At 39.4% G+C, this 26,832-nt stretch overlaps 1 protein-coding gene across 1 annotated transcript in view; it reads left to right on the top strand.

Moving 5' to 3' along the window:
• The window catches only part of upb1 (ureidopropionase, beta), a 40,647-nt gene extending 20,114 nt beyond the window's left edge, over positions 1-20,533 (top strand). The window contains exons 8-10 of the mRNA XM_060881544.1: positions 13,370-13,412; positions 19,200-19,354; positions 19,813-20,533. Coding sequence (XP_060737527.1) covers positions 13,370-13,412; positions 19,200-19,354; positions 19,813-19,896 — 282 coding nt within the window. The 3' untranslated portion in view covers positions 19,897-20,533. The remainder of the gene's footprint in view (positions 1-13,369; positions 13,413-19,199; positions 19,355-19,812) is intronic.
• Positions 20,534-26,832: the final 6,299 nt, after the last annotated feature.

The following is a 26,832-nucleotide window of genomic DNA, read 5'->3' as shown; positions in this document are numbered from 1 at the left end:
ACCCAAATGCGTCACTGTCACTCTCAATGTGTGACACTTGACAGCCCTGCATTAGGAGCATGTACTGATGTGAGGCATGCATACAAGCATGTCTGAGCAAAGTGCCTGTGCCATGTGCCATGCTTGCCCACACAAGGTCCCTTATGCAAGGTTGGTATTAAACTACCCACCTTGGAGGACATTTTCAAAAAACGCTGTTTGCAAAGGGCGAGGGGCATCATCAAAGATCCCTCTCACCCCAACCACGGACTGTTTACACTTCTCCCATTGGGCAGACGCTACCGTTGTCTCAGAGCCAGAACAAATAGGCTGAAAAGTAGCTTCTTTCCCGTGGCTGTTTCTGCACTGAACAGCTGATATGGTGTTAACAATCACCACTGTACTGTCACTTTTCTTCTGTGTTTTGCACTATTTTGCACCACTTTAAAATCATGCATCCTTGCACCACCCAAAAACTATCATTACACTTCTGTGTGTCCATCCATATTTATTCTGTGTAGTCTGTATATATATATACAGAGATATATATAGAGAGAGATGTATATATTCATAATGACATTCCTTTTGTACAGCTATCTGTCATACCACTTCATACTGTATCATACTTATATAAAAACTACACTATATATATATATATATATATATATATATATATATATATATATATATATATATATATATATATACCCTTATTCAGTTATATGTACATAATACTACACCTTCTGTATAACCTCATACCCTTATTTATTACACTGCCACTAAAAATGTAAATAAGCTATCTATGCACTTCTGGTTAGATGCTAACTGCATTTCATTGGCTCTGTACATGTACCTTGCACAATAACAATAAAGTTGAATCTAATCTAATCTAATCTAATCTAATCTAGGGGTCATGCAGGTCTTTCTACCACTTAGGGAGGATTTAATTCTTTCTGCATTAAGGGACATCTGGCTAGGGTGCTCTGGTGGTAGCGGCCATAGCTATTTCTTTTGGTCTGTTGCACATAAGACTGTTTTAATTCTAGCTCAGCAGAAGGGGTTTTTCACCCCCACAGACACTCTTTTAAGGGTCACAAAGGTTATGTGTCAGGAGCTTCATACCCTTCTCATGTGGACACGAGATCCTGGTTTCTCTCCTTTGGTCCCACTCTTAGGGTGTGTTATCATTGCAAGTCTCTTATGTCAGATGCCTCCCTCTCAATTTATGGAGCAGCCAATACCTCCTCCAAAACTCAAGGGCTACCTTTGGTGGTCCCCTACATCAGTCATTAGGCTGTGCTGTGTTTTACAGTGCTAGAGTTCCTGCAGACATGCCCATTTGAGGGCTTAGTTCTGCATTGAGATATATAGCCATTGCTGAAAGTTATGCACCTGTTCTCGCTCTATTTTGCTGTCCTCCTTCTCCTGGTCGCTCACATTTTTTTTAGACATGTCTGGCTCTGGAACTTGCTTGCAATGACTGGCATGGATTCAGGTGGCTCTGTCAGTTAACTTCACAGTACTTGTTTGTTGTTTGTTTGTTGTTGACAAATGTACCATTTTCACTGCTGAATCTATCTGGAATTCCCCATCTTGGAATTATTTTTGCAACAGCACTGGCATCTTGTTTTGAAGTTGGAAAGGCCTCCGCCTACTTTGAGAACATATCATCAATCACTAAGAAATATCTTTTCCCTGTACTCAGCATTAACTCTATGAAATCCATTTTTCCAGTTTTGCAAAAAAAAATAGGCCACTGGAGGTTCTTATTAAAACTGATCTCATCTGTTCTCATCTACTGTCTGCGTGAATGGAGAGTTAGGGTCTAATGTACCTAAAATTGTAGTTTTTGAAATAGCTTGTTCTGCCTGGCATAAGGACAAGTGTTATCAGGCTGGCCAAAGAGCTTCTTTGTAAGTAGTAGGAGATTCACAATAGCCAAGTTTAATCTCTGCTCAGGGGGGTCACGGTGGCTTAGTGGTTAGCACGTTCGCCTCACACCTCCAGGGTCGAGGTTCGATTCCCGCCTCCACCTTGTGTGTGTGGAGTTTGCATGTTCTCCCCGTGCCTCGGGGGTTTCCTCCGGGTACTCCAGTTTCCTGACATTGCCCTCTTCCTTTGCCACTGCCTCTCCCCTTATTTCAACCTTGGCCTCTTCCTCTTTGTGTTTGGTTGGCTGTGCCCTGCATGACAGCCTGCATCATTGTTAACTGAACTTTGTGGGTTTGATTCTCTCTTTTCCTTGCCGCTGTGCAGCTTGTGCAGCAGTTTCTCCACATGAATTGAATGCTGCTTACTGAGAGTTAGCTTTCCAGTGTCCCATGTGATGCATGTTTGCTTTAGCTTTGCAACAATTTCTGGCTGCAAAGCTATCTATTTAATTGTACATTCAGCAAGCTGTTTCTCAGATGTGCTTTGTAGGTTGTAATGTGATCAACTCATATCTGCAGGTTTTTCTAGACCACTCTAATCTGTGGACCTCCATCAAACAATGTAAATACTGAGTCACTGTTTTATTGTCCTGTTGTTTATACATTGGAATCTTGATCTTGATCTAGATGATCCAATATGGCAGCGTGGCAGTAGCACGCAGCGGCCACACCGGATACAATATGGTCCAATTTCCAATTATTTAGCTTGACTATTGCTAGTACATGGAAACCAGAGACAGCGGTGTTCATGTATATGATTGCCAGATATTAATACAATACAGAAATCGTGAAACAACCAACCTACACGATGATGTGTTGGCTTGCTGCGGGTTGTTGGCTTGCTGCGAGGCTTTTGACCTCGGCTTGCTGCCGGAGACAAGGCCTCCAGTCCTCGGCATTGCCTGATACCGGGGACCAGAAGAGGGGACGCCGAAAACCGTGCTCGAGGAAGCAGAAGCGCGATAAGCAGGCAGGTGTCCATGCAAGGCTAAAAGCAAACCCTAGCCAGCTGGCTCTCCTGTCCATTCTACTTTTGAATGTTTGCTCCCTGGACAATAAATTAGACTACATCTGACTCGAATGCACTACGCAGCGAGAGTTTAGAAACTGCTGCGCCTTCGATTTCATGGTGACATGGGCTCACCTCGTTTTGCGCCAACAGAAATGTATCTCTGTGCGGTAAGGCTTGCGGTGGTGGTATGAGTGTGTTTACTAGAGATGAGCGGATAAAGCAGCAAATAAAGCACTTCTGCCGAGTACGAGTATTATACGAGTAATACGAGTCAATATCTGTGCTCGGATTGAATGAAAATCATCATTGGGTAGCTGATTGTGTCAGCGTTCTGTGATAGGCTAGTCACAGCGCCCCTACACACATACAGATGTATTGTGTTGCTGTGTCTCGCTCTGCTCACTCACAGTCACACACAGAACAGCTCTCTGTCTCTCCCTCAGTCACTCGGGTCTTTTCCGTTAACGTTTAGGGTTTCTTCAGCTGTTTACTTCGGCTTGTAACGTTAATAATACGTACTTACTAACCAGTAGAGTTCTGGTAAACGTGGGTTCGTTCAGACGTGTTGCTTGCTTGGTAGAATGCGACTCGCATTAAACCTTCAGCTGTCTCTAACCAGTAACCAGACACTGAGTGTCTGACACGTTTTTGCTGTATTTCATAAAAACATAAAGGTAGTAAGCTAGTGTTATAAATATTACAAATTAATTATTACCAGTTAATGCCCCGCCCATTTCAAGACAAGTCCCGCCTACTTCCGGGTTAGGCCCCACCCACTCCGAGTACAGATACAGATATGGATAATTCATATGGCTAACAGATACAGATACAGATAATGCTGTACTCGCTCATCCCTAGTGTTTACATCAACAAATAATTGTGCAAGAACTCTTGTTCTTGTTTCTAGTTACTGCTCATCACTTTTGGAGTTTGTGACTGTTAGATGCAGTTTGTGACTGTTAGGTGCATTTTATTTACCATGGAAATTTACCACAGTTTTCATTGTTGGAGTGTACATTCCCCCCAGCGCTAATACTAAAGAGGCTCTATGTGAACTCTATGGGGCTATTAGCGATATGCAGAATGTTCACCCCAATGAGCTGTTTATCATTGCTGGAGATTTCAATCATGCAAATCTCAAATCAGTGTTTCCTAAATTCCATCAGTATGTGGACTTTGCAACAAGAGGGGAAAACACACTGGATCTTGTTTACAAAAAACATTCCTGGCGCATATTGTGCGGAGCCCTGCCCCCACCTCGGCTAAGACCACATCTCTGTTATGCTAATTCCAGCATTCCACCACTTGTCATATGCTCTAAACCGGTTCAGATGCTCTAAAGCAGATGCTGACGCAGGTGAAAAGCTGGCCAGCAGGAGCCACCTATGCTCTTCAGGGGTGTCTCTTCAGGGGTGTCTCTTCAGGGGTGGCTTATAATATAATTGCTGCTATAATACTAGGTTTATTCTAGTATTTCTGCACATGCAATATTAATTGGACATAAGTGCACTGATTGTACAAGGTTGCACAGATGCACTTTATGTGACTAGGACTACTTAAGTCTTTGTATAATGTAGCTCCATGTTTCTGGAGAAATGTTGTCTCATTTCACTGTGTACTGCAACAGCTATATATGGTTGAAATGACAATAAAATCTTCTTGACTTTACTTGACTTGACTTGTTACCTGGAAGGCTTTTACACATGCCTTACTCAGTTGAGTCTAGAACGCATTGTAGGACACACTGCCTGCATGATCAACTCTCTCATGGACAATGGCTGTGTTTGCGTCAAGGCAATTATTTTTTATCCTTCAAATATCCATTTTTTCTCCATCAAATGCCTCAGTTCATGTGACATGGGTCGAAATTCTCTGCAAAACTAAATCAGTTCTACGTTGACCTTTTGTCCTCCAACCTCTTTCGAGTCTGGGAGATGTTCATGGACTTGTTTAATAGACTTCATTGTCCATGGTTGATGAACTGTACTGGCCCCACTACTTGAACAGTCAGAGTTCTCTCCTTCACTTTCATGATCATTCTACTCTGACAGGGGCTCACTGCTGACTGGAGTCAGGTTTGCGTCTCTGTACCTGTGAGCAGGTCACTCACCTTCAAGACAATTGATTCCTGGAAGTCATCGCTCTGTCTTGTGCGGATAGATAGCAGACGCATATGGGTCGGTATGGGTTGGGGCTGCCACTTCTCCCTCTGTGAGGGGCATTGATGCCTGTTGCTGTTGACTCTATGGCTGGGGCAGTCAAGAGAAGGCCCATCCAGGTCAGGAGCTTCTAAAACAGACTTAGAACACTGAACAGAGTAAAATTGAGACATCTGCATTTCTTGACCTCTCTGTGACTATCTGGCCCTTGTCGTGGAAGTTTTGAGGTTTGAGGATTTCCCCTGTACGGTTCTCACGAATGCTTCATAAAATACATGCTCTTCAGTTTACAATATGCTGTTTTTGTGGGGACAGGACCCGTGCAGTTAAAGGCAAAGCATTAAGCATTAATCTTGTAACTTCACTACAAGTCACAGTCTCTACTGTCCATATTCACCTTCAGTCACCTTCAGTCTGGGCAAATTCAGAGAAATAGTCATCGTCAAATGGAGTAATCCATTCAGTGTCGTCGTCAATATCGTCCAGTTTCACAAGTTGTTTGGTCGTTAGATTGGACATTATGATGTAATGAACACATTTGTATACACAAGGGCCAAACAAACATAATAATATTAATACCACACTCACTGGGATTATCATTGATAAATAGGGAGTCCACTGTCCAAACATTGTATATACAAAGTCCCCAACTATAATCTCCGTGTTCATTTAGTCTCATTTGGTCTGCTACTTTGTGCATATCATGCAGTGCATCAGAGATAGACCCATGGTCATCATCATTCGAGGGAATGAAGGTGCAACATTGATCTCCTATCATGGCACTTACACCTCCCTCTTTAGCTAATAGAATATCTAAGGCCATTCTATTTTGAGTTCTTGTTTAATATCTTCGGCTGCCCGATTAGTGGAGTTAATATAAGTGGCAAGCCGATAATGTGTGACTTCTAGTTGATTCCAAACCGGAGTCATCCCGTACTGTGGGAAGAAGGAATCAAAGAATTTACTCAGTTTACCTTTTAGTATATGTTCTAGCGGAGGAAAGTCATCATCAGACACATCTCTGCGAATTCTACTAAAGGTGGGAGTCTTTTCTGAATTCCCTCCTATTAACAGGTAGATCATAAAGATGCCAATGATCCCTAGGACACTTGGGTGATAGTCAAAAAGGCTTCTCATCTTACCAGGAGCTTTTAACTCGTCTATGTTGATCGTCTCTTAAGGTCAGATCTTATGTGTGTGTGTATGAACATCTGGGTGTCGTAGTCAGTATGTAATAATGTACAGGCGTCTGCTGTCGTAAGTCTCTGTCACATTTACCTCTTTCACTTAGTTTATTAATTTCATTAACACTTATGTTCACATTTGTGTATGTGTGTCAAACAGGGCCATACACATACATTTTGAGGGGCAGTGGCCTAAACCAAAAAAAGGGGCACTAAGGGGGTGGTTGCTTCTTAATACAAATTATCCAGTTATTACAAAATGTACAATTAAAAGAGAAGATAGCACACGCTCAAATACATTTTAGACTTTATTGTAGATGTTTTGATAGAACATAACAACAATTATACATTGCTGATAATAACAGAAACTATTTGCTGTTTTACATTTTTATATTTACCTGTTCCATTTACAGCAACACTTTTTTATTTGGTACCATGTCCTGAAAGATCTTAATAACCTCATCTTTTATGATTGGGATGTCTTTTTCATTGGCCAGAAGCAGAAGATCAGAGAGTCATTCTTGTCCACACGCATTACGAAGTTTAGTTTTCACCAGCTTCAACTTCGAGAATGAGCGTTCAACAGTGGCTGTTGAGACCGGTAGTGTTGCAAAGATTTTCAGCAGCTTAAAAAGTGTTGGAAATACAACATGAGCATCAAAATCCTTAAATGTTTCCAAAATTGCATGGGCACTCTTTTGTGAGCATGTGAATGAAGAGTGGAAAACTCTAAGCTCAGTTCACAGCTGTTCCTCACAGAGAGTATGGGCAGCATTAAGTGCTTCAGCATCTGCAGTGTCTTTCCACTTTGATGGCTCAATCAAACAATGCAGTGACAGTGTTGTCAGTGTTCCCTTTCCCTTTAAATCGCCTGTGGAGTTTCTGAATCAGGGAATCCAAAAAAGTGAAGTACATCCTTCCTCTGTAGTACTCCTCTAAAGTCTGTGGCTGGTGGTCCTCTGTTGCTGATGTGGGGCAGTACTTGAACTTTGTTGGTACTTTTCGCCGCCTTGCTTGTCCTGGAATCTCTTCAGGCACATTGATCCCTCTTGTCTCTGCTTGAATGGTAGCATTGTGAAATATTTCTTTGAATTGCTCTTCAGTCCTCAGTGTGTTCATTCTGCTAATGACACCATTTACAACAGTGTATGCTGCTGCCAAGTCCAAGTCTTGCCGCTGAAGAGCATTTGAAGCAACTGCTGTTTCCATGAATATTGGAGTTGTTATCTCCAAGCAAAGAATAAATTCAAAGTTAATGCTGTGCAACAGCATGTGTGCGTCCTCTGCAGCTAGATCAGGAGGCTCAGACTTGGTCAGATCTTCCAGAAACTGCAGGGAGGCATTTTCTGAGAGTCCTGAGGGCTGTTTCCCTGCAGGTCCAACGGGTGTCTGAGAGCTTCTGTAGCTCAAGGGCATGCTGGCCAGGATTAATGGCTTGCTGTGTTTGAACAAAAGCTGCATGTCGTTTTGTGGAGTTGGCAATGAAGGTGTAAAGTTTTTCAACTACTGTAAAAAAAACTGACAAAGTGAATGCTTGACTTTGCACTCTCCACTAATACAAGATTCAAACAATGAGCATGGCAATGAATATATAATGCCTTTTAATTTTGATTTTGTATTCTGGACTTTAGTCCTTTGTAAGCCCTACTCATGTTCGCTGCTCCATCATAACCCTGACCATGGATGTCCTCAACTTTCAGCTGGTTCTCCTTCAGCAAGTTCATTACTAGGTTTTCAAGCTGTTCTCCTGTTGTTGACTCAACATCACAGAGCTGAATAAAGTGCTCCTTTATGGTCATGTCATGTACATCAAAGCACACCTGTTCAATGTGTGATACATCAGTAGTCTCATCAAGTAAAATTGAAAATATTGACGCTTCCCTTACTTCCTTCAGTATTTCTTGTTTCACATAAATAGCCATTGCTCTAATTAGGTCATTTTGAGAGGAGAGACACCTGAGGTTTTTGACATGATGCTTGTTTTTCTTTGATGTTGTCAAGATGAAGCTTAAGGACAGTCATACAGTATTGGCCAACCAACTCTACAAGCTCTAAGAAATTTCCTTTGTTTGAACTTGAGAGGCTTTCATTGTCACCTCTGAATGCTATGCCTTGTTTTGCTAAGTACAATATAATGTCAATCAGTCGGTAGATAATCTCCCTGTTTTTTTGCCTTTCTCTTTCTTTGGCTGCTTGCATCTCAAAGTCTGAGTTTTCCAATGCTGTATCCAATGCTTTTCTTTTAAAGGCATTCCACCGAATCATGCCTAGCATGTGTGACTCTGTCCTGCCCCTTCATTTTTCCTTTAACCTGCTTCCACAGACTTACTGTAACCCCACTGACTTCCAACCTGTCCTGCTCTTATACTTTTCATCATTCATAAAAAGCCTGCAGCTGAAACAGTACATTGCATCATTCTCAGGAGAATACTCTAACCAGGGGTGTTCTTCATACCACTGTCCCTGAAACGAACGTCCTTGTTCATTTTTTGGGAACGGCAAAATTGGACGACAGGGTCCTACTGAATTTGAAAATTTTGTGAAGGCCACATTGTATGTTATATTGTATTTCTTTACATGAGCAGGATCTGATGGATTTTGTAACTGAAGCAAAAACTCAAAGTCTTCTGGCTTTTTCTACCTTGTGTACATGGCTGTGGCTGCCTCACTCTCCATTTCTTCCTTTATACTAATGAGTGTCGTACGCAACTTGAGAGGCGCCATAATATTAAGTTTGCTGATAATTCAGTGATCGTTTTCCTCCTTGATAATGATGATCCTGTTCACGGTTCTGTATTGGTAGATTTTATTGATTGGTGTAAACTGTCCTTTTTGGACATTAATGTATTAAAAACTAAAGAGATGATTGTAGATTTTAGGAAGAATCGTACAGCCATCTCTCCTGTGGTTATTAATGATCATGCTGTTGAGATTGTACATAATTTTAAATATCTTGGTATTATAATAGATGCTAATTTGACTTTTGGGGCTCATGTGGATGCTGTTTGTAAAAAAGCCCACCAGCGTATGTATTTTTTACGGAAACTCTGTGGTTTTAAAGTGGATAGCACTTTTATGAAGATGTTTTATTCTTGTTTTATTGAGTCAGTTATTACTTTTACATTTGTGTGTTGGTATGGATTGCTTAATCTGAAAAATAGAAATAGACTTCAGGGTATTGTTAAGTGTGTGGTAAGATTGTTGGCACCAACCTGAATGATTTAAACAGTTTGCATAAAGCAAGGACTCTGAGGAAGGCCGAGTTAATGTTAAGAGATTCCAGCCATCCCTTGCAGAATCTTTTTATGTTGTTACCTTCTTCACGTAGGTATTTTTTACCGCTTTGCAGGACAAATAGATTTAAAAATTCTTTTGTACCAGTTGCTATTGGGTTTTTATATGCTTAATAATTTTTTTTTCTCTCCTCTGTACTGTTTGTTGTTGTGTGTTTGGGATTGTATGGATTCTGCTGGCTGTGAAACAAATTGCCCCTCGGGGATAATAAAGTTGACCTAACCTAACCTAACCTAAAGGTTCTGCAATAAGAACACATGCCTAAAAATGACATGAATTGTTTATTTAATTTAGGCTTTGAATTGTTTTGTATATCTGCAACTCTGTTTTCTTCTATACTTTTACCTTGTTCTGATATCAGCTGTCGAAAGAATTTTACCTGGAATTTTACCTGCTATTTTACAATTTTCAATTTCCAAGCTTTATTATAAATGTTTGTAGATTCACAATGTGATTTTCCATTCATATATAACGCAAACCAAAATTAAGGGTACCGCAATGTACAAGGCCTGTAATCAAATTTGGGTGTTACTAGCACCGGTGCACAATGCTTAATTAGACATCACGTTTGCTCAGAGTTCCTTAAGAACTGCGTTTTAATGGGGTCATCTTCAGAAATATGTGGTAACTGCCACATTGCTTTTAGCACATCTGTGTTTGTTTCTGGCAGGCTTTAGTTTATTCAATGTACTGTTTATTCACAGTGGGATCTGAACTGGGATCTGAACTCCCAATCACCAGTTTTCACACTTTTTAGTGTCCACTTTCCTAAATTGTCCACTTCTCTTTTTCACCTTTTGATGGAGACTCATAAATTTTCCATAGTGAATGGGTGTGTCTTCCCTGGCCTTACATGTATTCTACAAAGACTCACTTCTACAGTACATCTGAAATTATCCTAAAACATATTCTTCAACAATAACACATCTGCTTTGTTTGCGGTTCTTAAACCGTCTTGTTCATAATGTGCATCTAACCCCTTATGTGTGTGTGAGCTGTGCAGTGATTCACTGATTCACTGATTTCAAAGCAGAGGTGCTGAGTTCCCACTTAAGGCCCTGAAATTCAATTGTTTGACTTGTACACACTTTTAATACATTTGCTTTTCCGCATGCAGAGCATGTTGTTCGATGAGGCTCAGTTTTCCAGTTTCCCACATGATGCATAGGTTTCACCTTGTCAGATATTTCTGTGTTCAGTCCATTCATGATACTGTTTCTCAAGTGCGCCTCGTACGCTGTTACTACCCCCTCACTCATATCCTGTGGGGGAATAAGGCCGCTGTGCTCATTGTGTACTTCAGTGAGGCGATGGAGATATTGCGCACCTGCCTCGCCGTCCTCCTGTTTGCACAGCACAATCTTTGTCATATCCATCTTCACTGGAAAAGCCTCACAACATGCTTCACATAGTTCCGTTATGAAGTTAGAGTACGTGGCATTCCTCCCGCTCTCATGATCTAGGTGTCTCATGCACAGATTTTCATCCGGCCATTCATACTTAATCCGCGTTATGTCAGCTGCTAGTTTTCTTTCCAGCAGGCAGCACAGTTCTAGTGAGGTGGGACAAAATTCTTTGCAAAAACATTCCAACTCCACACCAAAATTCCCCCCCAGACTTCTCTCGGGGAGGTGCTCATGAGTATGTTAAATGTCCTTTATTGTCCAGGGAGGGTGTACTAGCATGGGGCCTCCATCCGGCCCAGCTACTTCCACCATGGGCATTGTAATCACACTCTGAAGTTGTCCTTTAACCTCTGAAGTCGAAGCCTCTTCTTCAACAGGTTCAGGATCAGTATTCTCATTTTACTTCTCTTTCTGCCGTGTACGATCCGCGATCGGTGGGGAGAGTGGACTCTTCTGCCAGACTTGGTCGAGGAGGCGATCCATCCAGGTCAGGATCATCTGAATAAGACTTAAGAAACTGGAGACTTTGTGAGCTTCTCATTGTACTCTGTGTATTCTGTATATATTGTGTAAATAATCTCTTTGGATTAGATTGTGCTTTTCTTAAACTTTTCTCTGCCTCACATGTGAAAAGCTGTCCTTTACATTTACCCTGCTCTTCTTCTTCCTGACATTATCTTTTTCAATTTGGAGTAGATAGAGTAGATAATATTTCAGTGAGTGTTTCAAGCTAAAACTGCTGCCATCAGGGAAGCCACACTTCGTCACTCAGCACATTAGTTGTGATACAGAATCAGGACCATAATTATTTCTCATATTATTCACAGGTCCCGTGACACACACTGTGTTTTTACTGAGTTTGCTCTTAGATTTACTCTCCGGAGAGTCTACGCCGAGCTCGTCAGCTCTTAGCGGCGGGTTTTCTGAAAACCTAGCAAACGAGACACCTTTAACACCTAATCCCAGATTAGTGCCATACTTTACTTTTCATTTCTAGGCCATGCACTAGGTGCCTATCCAGGTCCCTGACCTGTCGACAGAACCAGGTCTAAATCCTGTCTTTACAGCCCTTTCCACACAGAGACAATCAACAATATAGTTTTACTATTCAACACTAATAAATTTAACTAGAGTTCTCTGGAAAAACCCTTACAATTATTTAGCAGATTAAGCAGTGTTCTCTAACAAATAAAAATCAATTCTCTCACCTTCCATGTGTCCAATTACTTTTGATTCCAATGTTGAGGCAGCTCACGGTGAACTCCCGTGTCCTCTCACGCTCATGGGCAATTTTGCGATTCAAGGTGAAGTTAACAGCCTCAAGGCGCCTGCAGTACACCTCAGGCGTTCCTATGGCCGCTCCTCAAACGCGGAATCCTGCCGACAATGCCAACTTGTCGTGGAAGTTTTGAGGTTTGAGAGAATTGAAGCATAAAATATCACACTGGTAAGCACAGGCAAGAATAAAAAAGGTTTCACGGATTTATTGTGTTCAGCTGCGCAGAAGGACCCAACACTCCATGTGTAACATGAGAGAGGAAGGGCCACAATCATTGATAACATCAGGATTTTATAGACAGGAAATAAATGAATCAGGACATGTAAAAGCAAAACATCATCAACCATTGGATTAGAAGCCTGCTCATCTTCAAGCTAATTTGTACCTACCAAGGTCCCACGGGAACGATCTGCTGGAAGCTGACTTCTGGACTTGCTTCCACCAGAGGTACTCTAAACATTCAGCTCATCTGTTGAATTGTCAGGTTACAAAACATTACTAAGGCTCCTATATTATATTCAATTCATCTGAATATTACCATAGAACCTTTTACTGGTCCGAGACCATCACCAAATCCAAGTCTCAATTTGGCTCTTTATGAGCTTTAGATATGAATATCAGATATTATCATAAACATTAACCACCTTATTCAAGGTTTCTGATTCCGTCACTCTGTGATCTCCCCAGGTGGTGGAAATTTAGATGGGAGACAAATAAACACGAGAAGTGACAATTGGAGTAAGATTTCTGTTGCAACAGGTCTCCACAAGCAATAAAGTTTGAGAAGCCTAGCTAATATCCCTCACCCGAATATTGAACAACTTCTGGGTCAAGCTCACTTCCTTGTTCCAAAAACATTTAAACTGCTTGTACACCACATTCAATGGGATGTATTGCTAGACTAACTGCATACCAAGTGCGTTTCATGCATTAGGTTTGCCACATGTATCATCAGTGCTTTGTTTTTTAATGTTCTGATTCTTCATTTTACAATTTGTCATGTTCTGATTCTTCATTTTGCAAATTATCAGCAAAAAAGGAAAATAACCGCCACTGTTTTAATATATAGATCAATATAATACATAAAAATAATATAATAATTATATTATTTGTGTCTCCATCCAGGAATATTTCAAGAATGAATTCACATCTGGAGATGGGAAAAAAGGTATTTTTCCATAGTTCTATTTCTAAGACAGAAATTATTTGGTGTCGAGTATAACTGATACTGGCTGATCAAGTAATTTTTGTGCTTTGTCTGTATTTCCTTTTAAAGTTAATTTCTATTTGTTTGGATACAAAAAGTAAAATTGTTCAGTTGTTATATTATGTTTGCTCATATCAACTTTTTCAGTAGTCTTGTTGACTCATATATATTGACCATAGCACAGGGGATGCTAAACCTAAGGATGCTTGATTTACAAATGAAGTCACAAGAGAACCTCACATTCTTTAGTTTCATTCAATTATTTTATTCATCTTATTATTAAATTGTTATTATTAAAATTAATATTAGAACTATTAAAGGAGGTGTATTATAATATTAATTTCACTCCCATTTTAATTAATAGGGTACTGTTATTGTAAACCATGTTCTTATGGTTTTTTCACTTTCTTGACACACTGCATGACTCTATAACATTCAGTCATGACAAAAAGAAAGTATTTTCTCCTTCAAATCTTCAAATAACAATTGCGTGGTTCTCTTTTGTCTGCATTTTGTAGTCATTTTTGTTGTCAGTAATCCACTATTTAGAAAAAAAAGGTGGGGAAAAATATGTACACCCTTTCTGTTTTCACAGTCATTCAAGAGATTAATTAGCAGCCAGATGTTATTTTTAAAATGCATTACAATGGTTAATCATGAAGAATTATAAGCAGAATCTTTGGCATTTTGGTGTTCTGGAGCAAACAGGTGTGTCCCCTTCTCTTTAAAAAAGACACAGCAAAACATGTAAAAATTGCATCTGAACAAACTACACAAGTCATGAAAAAATATCCTTTGCGTGGCATTAAGCCCATGAAGGGGGAACACAAACTTATATGTAGTGAAGCAGGCAGCAGTACTGTTTACCAGGTAGTTAAACCTGTCATTTATAAATAATGGCAAAGACCACACAGTTATTCGTTTGAATGAGGGTTCTTTTATGTTCTAATGACTGTAGTTCTAATAAAAATTCTCCTGTTCATCTACCACCTGCTAAACACAGTCAACAACCACTTGAGCCACAACAGCCATATTGGTATGCAAACTCCAAACAGTAACTCTGGCAAAACAAGCTATGACATCATAACATATGTCTTAAAATCAATATTTCTGAGATAAAAGAAGATGAACCTAGTAATGTTATCTACATAATCTTCAAATTAGAGTCTGGAGTCAATAAACTCACAAAGGTCTTTTATTGCTGAATTGTATTTACTGTAGCTGACACTGTCATGACAGAATTAAACAGAAGAAAATTAAAAAGCATCCAGGGTCTAATGCCATTTACACTCGGGTGTGGACATCGCTCGGCCCTTCAGCTCGGCTGTGGAAGTCGCTCGGCCCTTCAGCTCGGGTGTGGACGTCGCTCGGCCCTTCAGCTCAGCTGTGGACGTCGCTCGGCCCTTCAGCTCAGCTGTGGACCTTGCTCAGCCCTTCAGCTCGGCTGTGGACGTCGCTCGGTCGTTCAGTGCCGCTGTGTGCCTTGCTCCCCCCCACCTGCCTCGCCGTGTGCCTTGCTCCCCCCACCTGCCTCGCCGTGTGCCTTCAGGGGGGTACTGTCAGGATCCAGCCCAGACTTTGGCCACATGCTTTTGTTTATGTTCTGTGTTCATGTGTCTGCCCCACCCTTGTTTACTCCTCCCTGCATCTGCACACCTGTTCCCTATTGTTAATTGTCTTGTGTATTTAACCGTGCCGCGTTGCTGATGGCGGCCGGAATCATCGTCTCGTGTCAAGTCTGGTCATGTCTTTGTTTGTCGTGTCTTTGTCCCTGTTTCATGTTTTTTAGTTAATAAATCCAGTTTATTTTATCTATCCTGCATTTGGGTCTGTTTTTATCCCCACGTTGCTGACAGAAGGATTCTGCCAGACCAGAATCCATGTTCCGTGGTGGAGGACTTTTCCCGCCTTCCCCCCTTTCTGGTTTTCTGGACGTGGGTCTGACCGCAGTGTGTCGGGAATTGTGCTCGGTCCTTCAGCTTGGCTGTGGACGTCGCTCGGCCCTTCAGCTTGGCTGTGGACCTCGCTCGGCCCTTCAGCTTGGCTGTGGACGTCGCTCAGTCCTTCAGCTCGGCTGTGGAAGTCGCGCGGCTCTTCAGCTCGGCTGTGGACGTCGCTCGGCCCTTCAGCTCAGCTGTGGATGTCGCTCCGCCCTTCAGCGCCGCTGTGTGCCTTGCTCCCCCTACCTGCCTCGCTGTGTGCCTTGCTCCCCCTACCTGCCTCGCCGTGTGCCTTGCTCCCCCACCTGCCTCGCCGTGTGCCTTGCTCCCCCCACCTGCCTCGCCGTGTGCCTTCAGGGGGGTACTGTCAGGATCCTGTTTATGCTTTTGTTTATGTTTTGTGTTCACGTGTCTGCCCCACCCTTGTTTACTCCTCCACGCCTCTGCACACCTGTTCACTTTTGTTAATTGTCTTGTGTATTTAACCATGCCGCGTTGCTGATGGCGGGTGGAATCATCGTCTCATGTCAAGTCTGGTCATGTCTTTGGTTGTCGTGTCTTTGTCCCTATTTCATGTTTTTTAGTTAATAAATCCAGTTTATTTTAGCTATCCAGCATTTGGGTCAGTTTTTATCCCCACGTTGCTGACAATATAGCACTTTGTCGAAGGACACTGTTACAAAGCAGCTTTATAGATACCTTCTCAGAGATGACAAGTGGTAAAAAAAGGAACCAAACTCAAAATGGAATCCGTGCTCTTTTGGGTGACACTGGATAGTGTGATTCTAATTCATTTGTCTCCTATAAAAGTATACTGTAGAGTCAAATTATGTTAATCGTATTAAGGGGAACTTGAATATAAATATCATTAGAGTTTCAACATTAAATGTCTTTAATTTCTAACTGAAGTTATTAACTCTTGACTGAGGCATGGCAACAGTGTAAACTGTTATTAGAAAATACAGCCTTTAGGCTATCTTAAGAAGATGATCCACAGCCACCTTTAGGGTCTCTGTTGTAGAGTCCACTGCAATCTCACTGTGATCTCTATGTTATTCATGTGGGGCTGGGGCCATTCTCAGCAGCAGCAAAATCACTTCTTTTGAATTATTGGGTGTGCCCTTGTCCTGTAATGTTTTAAAAGATTTACAACTTACCACTTAATGAACTGGCCATGTCGGTAGGTGTGAATAGGGCACTATACACAACACTTAAACCCAGGTTATCATCATTTTAAAATGTTTCACAATTTTAACTTAGAAGTGGGGTTAGCACTACTTTTTACCTGGAGTTATGAAACAATGTTCTTAATCAGGGCTAGCATTAGTGTCAACAACCTGACCGCCAGAGATGGGGGACTCGAGTCATATGACTTGACTCGAGTCAGACTTAAGTCGCAAATTTGAGACTTGAAACTTGCTTGACAAATATTAAAAAAAGACTCGACTTGACTTTGACTTGACATTCAAGACTTGAGACTTACTTGTGACTTGAGTTAAATGACTCGAAATAACTTGTTTTTTTTTTTTTTTAAATCTGTTTTTGAACGCACACAAGAGTGTAATCTAATCACGTGACACAGCAGGCAAGCAGAGGGAGAGCGCGCACTAACTAATAAACCTTAACTGTCGTGACGAAACATGGAAGGCGCTACACCAAAAATAATTTCGGGTACCGGGTTTTTGGTAATCCAGTCCCCTTATTTGGTTTAACCACTATTTGAATATTTGTGATGGACAGGACTCCCTGCAGTTTTGGGCTGTGAACAGGCACATCCTCCCCTCTTTGTTCAAGGTAGCGGTAAGAGTTATGGCCATCCCTGCATCAAGTGCACCTGTTGAACGTGTATCGCTCACAATTGAGTGACAAAGTTCTATCAAATAAAATTTTTGCAAGTGCAATGTAGTGTAAATGGTTGGTCATTGTTTATGTAGAAATGTCAGCTTTTTTTGCAATAGCACTTATAATTGGTCTTCAGTGTTAGGCTTTGTGTGAAAAGCGTATGGATTGTTTATGGGGATGCACACACACACACACACACACACAAATATATATATATATATATATATATATATATTTATATATATATATATATATATATATATATATATATATATATATATATAAACCCTAAGTATAAATATAAAAATAAAAAACCTCAGTTGCAAGCACAGCCATATTCTTGTCTCGCATGCACACGCACACACATTCAATTTAAAGGGATAATTCACCGAAAAATTTAAATTCTTTCATCATTTTCTCACCCTCATGATGTTACAAACCTGTATAAATTTCTTTGTTTTGATGAACATGGAGGAAGATATTTTAAGGAATGTTTGTAACCAAACCATTCATGAGCCGAAAATATCTACATGTGTGTTCATCAAAACAAAGAAATTTATACAGGTTTGTAACATCATGAGGGTGATAAAATGATGACAGAATTTTAATTTTTAGGTGAACTATCCCTTTAATATTAATAAATTACACTCACTCCAATCATCTCTCTCTCTCTCTCTCTCTCTCTCTCTCTCTCTCCAATAGTTAATTCACTTCAAGGTTTGTGTAATTCAATAATTTACATTTTTTGATTGACGTGATTGATTGTTGTTGTTATTCTGTTGTTAAAAAGGAAGGATCTAATTTAAGGATGTGTTCATGTCCCATTAAAAGGGAATGCCTGTTCAAAAAATGCCATTTGGTTGCAAAGAAACCATTGCACTTTTTTATATATACTTTTCCATGGTCTTTTGCCATGTTTGAGGCATATTGAAACTTTTCATGCTTTTATGTTGGCCTTATTTCAGTTACATTTACATCTTAGGTTTTGTTGTTTTGATTTTTATTCATTTTTAGATTTTTATTCTATTCACAACTCTTGCAACTTTTTTGTTTCAAATAAAACTCTCGTAGAGTTTTAAATACTGTAAATACCATAAATACTGTAGATTTAACTTTGTTTAATATATACATTTATTTAAATCATCAAACAACTGTATGACTTGCCAGTGACTTGCTTGACTCAAGCTACGACTAGACTTGAATTGCTTGGCATAAAGCATTGACTTGACTTGACTTGACTTGACTCTCACAAAAATTGACTCGGATTTGCTTGAGACTTGAAGGTTAAGACTTGAGACTTACTTGTAACTTGCACATGTGTGTCTTACTCCCACCTCTGCTGACCGCGGTGCCAAATGTGGGAAATGATGCAGTATTAAAATGTTACAACTAGGTGTTAGCAACAGGCACCTAATCAGAAATTGAACAGTGTGCCTCAAATCACATGCTTTGTACCATCACAGAAACCAAAAACCTTGTTTTACAGTAGTTAAAAACCTCATGTATTGTGTGATCATTAACAAGCTTCTCTCGTGTAATTCTGGGCTGATCCCTCACTTTTCTCAAAATCATCCTTACCAGATGATTGGTAAGATCTTGCATGGGGCTCCTGCTGTAAACGTTTTCCAGAAAAGACCAGGAGATTTTGATTTCCTTGTGCAGTAGTCTTTATTGTAGATACACGATGAACGTGAGTCTTCAAGTCAGAGCGTACTGGCACAGGCGCTGCAGTCATCAAATCTGACTTAAATCCAGGTTGATTTAAAGGGAACTGTAAAATTTAGGATTAATGTAAAAAACTGTAAAATTTACATTTCTCATATAAAACTGTTATAAAACCTATGATTGATAACACCCCTAGGGAACATACCTGTAATTCTGTTGCTTCTGCAGGTGGAAAGGTTTGGTTATTAAAACCAAAATGTATTACAAATATTGTGATGTTTATTTCCATTCTCAAAAACAGCCCATCATGATTTTGGTCACTTTTATGGCTCCAGCTATTTTGCTGCCCCTGATGGGAGTCGGTCACCAGGTCTATCCAGAACCCAAGATGGGTTACTGATAGCAGAACTAGACTTGAACCTAAACCGACAAATTGCAGACAAGTGGAATTTTAAGGTGAGTTACAAAAATATTCCATAGACATGAACATAGCTGCAGACCTAATATATTTATTAAGCATACATTTTTCTTTTAAAATTGATAAAACAGTTGGAAAGTATAAAAATGCTGTTTTTCTCATTAATCCTAAATGTTAAGTTCTCATAGTCCAAAACTAATAAAGGAAGGTTATCCAACATTTCCAACATTATTATCCAACATAATATTGATTAAACATTACAAAGTGATATTATTTCAACACGTCTTTGGCACTGTTGAAATAATGTTGAGATTTCAACCATAAAACAACAGTAATAGCATTGATTCAACATTATAAAGGGATATTTTTTCCACATCACTTCCACCTGAAAATCTGTACATGTTATTGTTAAACTATAAATGATCAAAAATTATGTGAGTTTTATGTGCGGTTGTCAAATTCTTGTGTTATGTGTGACCTGTTTGTTTTTCTGCAGATGACAGGAAGATATGAATTGTATGCTAAGGAGCTTACAAAGGTTGTCCAGCATGACTTCAAGCCTAATATTGTCAAGGAGTAGATCCTTCTACTTTCTCCCATTGAAAACAAAGCTTTACCTTTTTTTGTGCCTAAATCCTATGGAGGATATTTTCATTTAAGCCAGAATAATACATTTTATGCATTTTCACTTGTTATGCCATTGTCGGCTGCTGAAGAGCTATACAAATATTAAATATCTATTTGGATACACAGTCCCCAGATAGCATGGTCACACTGAAACAATGTTGAGTCAGTGTTGATGCGTCAACAACAATTACATTGAATTAACAGCACCCTCAGTTAATGTTGAAGCAATACTGATATTTTAACCACAAATCAATGGTAATAATATTGATTAAACATTACAAAGTGATATTATTTCAACACGTCTTTGGCACTGTTGATATAATGTTGAGATTTCAGCCACAAATCAACAGCAATAGCATTGATTCAACATTACAGTGATATTTTTTCTACATCACTTTTGCACCCTCAGTTAATATTGAAATAATGTTGAGATTTCAATCATAAATGAATGGTAATAGCATTGATTCAACATTACAAAATGATATTTTTTCAACATCACTTTTGCACCCTCAGTTACTGTTGAAATAATGTTGAAATTTAGAATGAATCTATATTATATACTACACTATTAAATAAACATTGCAAAGCTATATTTTTTCAACATCATTTTTGCGCACTCAATGTTGACATTTCTTTCAGAATTCAATGGTACTATTATTGATTACACATTACAAAGTGATGTTTTTTCAGCATCACTTTAGCACCCTAATTTGAAACAATATTAATATTGAAGACAAAAAACATGCTCATACCTTGAATCAATTGTCAAACTACTATAATTAAAAAAAGAAAAGAAAAAACACCTTTCAATCACATTCTTATTTTTTATTTTTTTTTGCTGTCTTTTAATTCAATCAACTGAAAGCACTTCATACTATGTCATGAAAAAAAAGGAAAAAAATCATACAGATGCAAACGTGAAGCAAAAATAAATAAATAAATAAAATGACAAAATAAATTTGTTTCTGGAGGCACCAAAGGAACAGTTGTAGTTGTTGATGTGCAGTTCCGCCCACACGGTATGGTGCATATCGGAGCCATTTCTGGACTGCCTGAATATATTCATATTGGGAAACTTTTCCCACACCCATCTGCAAAGTCAAAGCATCTGAAAACAAATCAGAAAAACAACAGGATATAAAATAGAGGCACTGGAAGAGGGAAATATTGGATAGAGTAAGGTAGATTTCTGGGAACACAAAAAGCAGAAGGACAATTCAAATCATTGATAGTTATAACTCACCAAATATACACATATTCAAGAAAGTATCCTTGAATGTCCTCTTTTGCCTTGACTGCTCTTTAACCATCTTCCCAGCCCAATTTATTGATGATGCCAGCTCATTGGTCAGTGCACAGGAAAGCATGCGACGGACCCTCATTTCTAGTGAGGTTCCTTCAATTATACTAAAGTGTCTCACCTGCCATACAAAATGTGTACACAAAGCTACGGTAAGAGAACATGCCAAAATATTTCCAATTAAAGCAATTTCATTAAAGCTGCAGATTTAACTAATGCAAACCAATTAATCTCTTTAAGGATCACATGAAAATGTCTTTGATTTTGAGTTTTACCATGAACGGTTACATACAGCAAATTTGATACTCTTTGAGGAATATGAATGTTTACCTGATAAAGCTGCAAGCAGGAGATAGAAGATAAAACCAAATCTTATGTCAAGCAGTTATGCTGTGGACTGCAACTCGATGTATGATCAATGTCACCATCATTAAGGGTGTGCTTCTCATTTCTCTAATTATCCAACCTCATCAGCCTTAACTCCTCCTACTGAAGGCCTTGGAGTAAATTCAAAGAGTGACAGAAACATAGGCTATGTAAAGTTTAATATTCATGCTCATGGGCTTCTAGAGATCAGCTAAATATTGTTGGAATTTTATTAACCAAGGCTAAAGACAAACGTGATGCACTTTTTAATCACCCTCATCATCACCCTTATTTTGGCTCTTGGTTTTCATCAAAATGTCAATGCTGATTCAACGTAAATCAAATCAAACTGCAAAACCAAAATGGGCATTTACCAATCAGTGGCCAATTTCAAACTACAATAGATGTTTTTCAACCATTTTTCAACAGACTTACTAAAACCGTGAAGGCCCACCCTTAAACCAAGCCCCCAGTGGATTAGAGCAAATCGGGTAAAGTGGTTGAAAATGCCCATTATGAACTGACACGCCCCACTGATGGGTAAACACCCACTGGTGTTCTGCACAGATACACACCTGCATGATCTTCTGATCATCAACTACAAATCACTGTTAGTTCAATGTCGCTGTCTCCACCCATGTGTGCTGTCGACTTTCATCACAGTTTCAATGCTGATCCTACACACTTTAAACATTGAAATGTCAATCTAAACTAAAATGATGGTTTGGATCAAAACTCAACATTGTATCAATGTCACCATGCTGTCTGGGTCTTTTCTATATGTTCTTCCTATTCTTCTTTCGTCTGCTCCTGTTGGGGTCACCACAGCGGATACATTTTCTCCTGTCTTCTGCAGCTTCTTCTGTCACACCAACCACACCTCCTCCTTGACCTTCCTATTCTCCTCTTGCCCAGTGGCTCCATCTAGATTTTTATTCCAATTTACCCTCATATACCTCCTCTGTACGTGGCTGAACCATCTCAATCACTCTCACACTTTGTCCCCATACTGTCCTACCTGTGCTTTCCCTCTAATATACTCATTTCCAATCCTGTCGATCCTTGTCACAAATCACAGCATTTTCAGCTATGCCACCTCTAGCTCTGCCTCTTTACCTTTATTCAGTACCATCATCTCCAAGCCATACAACATAGCTGGTCTCACCACAATCTTGTTGACTTTCCTTTCACTCACTCTTGCAGACACCTTTTTATAGCAAGTCACTCTTGCCACTCTTCTCCACCCTGCTTGTACTCTTTTCTTCAATTCTCCACCACACTCCATTACTTTGGACAGTTGACCCCAAATATTTAAACTCATCCACCTTCCTCAACTCTAATCCTTGCAATCACAACATCTTGCTGCCCTCCCTCTCATTCACATGCATGTAGTCTGTCTTGTTCCTACTGACATTAATTCCCCATTTCTCTAGAGCAGTGGTTCCCAAACTGGGGTACGCGTACCCCCGGGGGTACGCCACGTGATGGAGGGGGTACACGAACAAAATGCTGAAGTGTACCGTTAATGTCATTATACCGCACCTAATATTCAAGCAGACATGTATTTCTCAGACTAAATATAAAGACGTGTCCCCTCTAGTGTACTCACAGCAAAGTAGCCAGTTAGTGCCATAAAAGGTCAAATTCATGACATCCAATCAAATTACCCATCTGCGGTAAACAAAAATCTGTGTCCACTCAAGTGTCATGTGTAAGTGCACGTCTTTACGTATCACGTGTAATTCACACACAGTTTCACATCGCATCGCTGATATGGCAGAAGACGTTTTAAAACAACTATTGCATAAAATCCAGCGATTTCTGCGCTTTAGAAATCGACGAATTGACTGATGAAGCTGGTTTGGCTCAGATTGCTGGATTATGTCCGGTATATTTATGATGGTATTTTCCAGAGACGGACAATGCAAACAACTGGATTCGCCATCTATTCTCTGCCACCCCACAGCACACCTGCCCATTTCTGAGCAAGAGAGTCTCTTTGAAATCTCTATGAGTGGCGCTTTGAAAATTGAGTTTACACAAAAATCACTACCAGATTTCTGGATAGCTTTGCATGCAGATTATCTTGCCTTAGCAGATCGCACTTTGAAAACATTACTGCCCTTCTCGACAACATGCCTGTGCAAAAGTGGGTTCTCAGCACTTACCAGCATAAAGACTGTGCATAGACAATGATTTATGACTAAAACTGTCTCCTATACAACCAAACATCCCAGAGTTATGCAAGTCATTTCAAGCACATCCATCTCATTATACGGTGAGTCATTTAAAAAAAAATCATAGAAATATATATGATTTGTATAATAAAGTTGTGTTTGATCAAATAAGTTATTTTGTGAAGGTACATGTGTTTAAAATGCACGTTTAAAAAAAAAAGCAAGACCACAATTTAGGCGGGGTGTACGCAGAATGATGTTAAATCCCTGGGGGGGGTACGGCTCTGTAAAAAGTTTGGGAACCACTGCTCTAGAGTATACCTCTCCACTCACCACTGTCACACTGTCAAACATATTCTAAAACACCCTCCAAACGCACAATGCAACTCTTTCTGATCTTTTCTATACTTATCGAACAACACTCATAGCGTCTGTAATGCTCACTTCATCCATACTAATCTCCGGCAGTTCCTGGGTCACTATCTGTATGACTGTTAGAGCCAATATTGTTCACCCTTCTGCTGATATGTCTTCTTTCCCTGTGTGCTCCTCTGTTTTTAATCAGTTTGAGCCAGTGTCTCTTGCTTGTTTAAAATACATCATTGATAAATTGAATCCATCTTGTTGTCCCACAGACATTATTTTCCCAGATTTTTTTCACAGAAGTTTTTTGAAACCCTTTGCCCTAACATACTGATGATTGTAAATAGTCTCACTCACGGAGTTGTACCCCTACATTTTAAACATGCTATAGTGGAACCACTGATAAAAAAAACCTAACTTGGATTCATCGGTTCTTGCTAATTTTAGACCAATTTCCAAACTCCAGTTTCTTTCCAAAATATTGGAAAAAGTTGTTTTTAATCAATTATTAGCCTATCTAGACTTGCATGGCTTGTAAGAATTGTATCAATCTGGTTTTAAATCACTTCACAGCACGGAAACGGCCCTGTTAAAAGTTTATAAAGATTTATTATTGGCCACTGACGCAGGTTATGCTGTTCTTATGCTGTTAGATCTTACTGCATTTGACACCATAGATCACAATATACTGATCTCTCGCCTTGAGTTGGTATAAAGGGTGCCGTGTTACAATGGTTTAAATCTAATCTGGGTGAAAGAACTTTCTTTGTACCTCTTGGGGAATTTGTGTCTTCTACTGCATCTCTTGTATGTGGAGTCCCTCAGGCTTCCATTCTTGGACCGATTTTATTTTCTTTATATATATTACCTTTAGGGTCCATTTTTAGGAAACATGACATCTCGTTTCACTGTCATGCAGATGACTGCAACTCTGCCTTTACAACGTAACGATGCAAACTCTGTGGCACCTTTGTTGAGATGTCTTTAAGATATTAAAGCCTGGATGGCCTCTAACTTCTTAAAGTTTAATGAAGAAAAAACTGAAAACTGAACATTTTATTTCGACCTGGTGGTACCATTAATACCCCTGATGTAGATCTGGGTGACTTAAAGTCATTTGTGAAGCCTGTTGTAAAAAATCTGGGGGTTTTAATGGACGGTGACCTTAAACTAGAAAAACAGATTAATTTGGTAGTTAAATCATGTTTTTATCAGTTAAGGCAATTATCTAAAGTCAAGTCATTTGTGTCGTTTACTGATTTTGAGAGGGTCATCCATGCGTTTATATCATCCCGCCTGGATTATTGTAATAGTCTCTGTGTAGACATTGGTGGGGCATCTCTAACACGTTTGCAGATGGTACAAAACACAGCTGCACGTTTATTAATGGGGACATGCAAACGAGAACACATTACACCTACACAGTAAATTTTGCAGTGTTAAAATAACTCTTTAAGAGTTAAATTTAACACTGGATCCGAGTGTATTTGGTCCCACTCAGAATTGGTGATAAAATGACTCTTGACATAGTGTTAAATTTTCAGAGTAAAATTAACTCTGTGTGGAGTAAAAATTTAACACTGCTCAACACTGAATAGAGTTACTATCATTTAACACTAAAAGAAATTAACTCTCATTTGTGTTAGCAAAATTTAACACTAAGGGGAAGTTAACACCAATAGTGTTTTTTTTATTAAAACATTTTTATTAGTGAAAAAAATCCCACTCAGTGAGTACAATTTTAAAACATTTGGTGATCGAATAACTCCAATAAGTGTCAATATTTAACTCTGTGGTTTGACTAATTTTCTCTGCTACTATGTCAACTCAGTGTTTTTTTGTTTTGTTTTGTTTTTCTTTTACATTGAATACATGGAATAGAACAGAACAGAAAACAACATACCATTTAAAACCTTTATTAAAACAATGTCAGGCTTACATGCACAAAAAAAAAAAATCACATCTGCATAAAATGGCAATAGGGCACTATATGCATTGCAGAATCTGTTGTACCATATTTCATTTGAACATCAAATGGTTTGAAATAACACAGCTCGTTAACATTCACTACCTTTAAAAGTCGGTCTGGATGCAGTCTGACTGTAAATGCATGGTAATGGTCATCAAAACAGAGTGTTTCCATCAGTGTTCCACATAACAGTACATTTTCATCCTTCACAGCAATAGTCTTGATCTTACAAAACACTGGCATCTCACATGCTACTTCAGTACAGATAAAGTCAGGGCGATACTCTGTACCATGATGTTTGATCCACTTTACAGAATAGAGTCTGATATTGAAGTTCTGATATTTCCACTCCTAGTTTGGAAGCCATGCCAATGCCACCTTTAAGTCCACTGAGTTCCACCATTTTCCCTGGACCAAGAGTCAATCTGTACTGGCTAAAATACTCCCAGTACATTGCCATACAACTCTGGTGCTTTTTGGCTAGCATTTTGATGATGTTTTTGAAGCTTTTTAATTGTGTTTTAAAGAATTTGTGTTTAGCTTCATAACGCATACACCACATGTGCAGAATTGGTCCAATTTTTCTTATACACTGTGGGTAATGTATCATTATGTGATGCTTTGGCAACAGATTTTTTTCTGGAAACAATTTTTTGAATAGCTGGTGATGTTCAATTATTAAATGTTTAAGATAAATGGTCATGCCTTCAGTTA

The sequence above is a fragment of the Tachysurus vachellii genome, chromosome 11 (assembly GCF_030014155.1).
Source record: "Tachysurus vachellii isolate PV-2020 chromosome 11, HZAU_Pvac_v1, whole genome shotgun sequence".
Taxonomy (NCBI): domain Eukaryota; kingdom Metazoa; phylum Chordata; class Actinopteri; order Siluriformes; family Bagridae; genus Tachysurus; species Tachysurus vachellii.
Note: the sequence above shows the minus strand (reverse complement) of the source record. Positions and strands in the feature narration are given on the sequence as shown.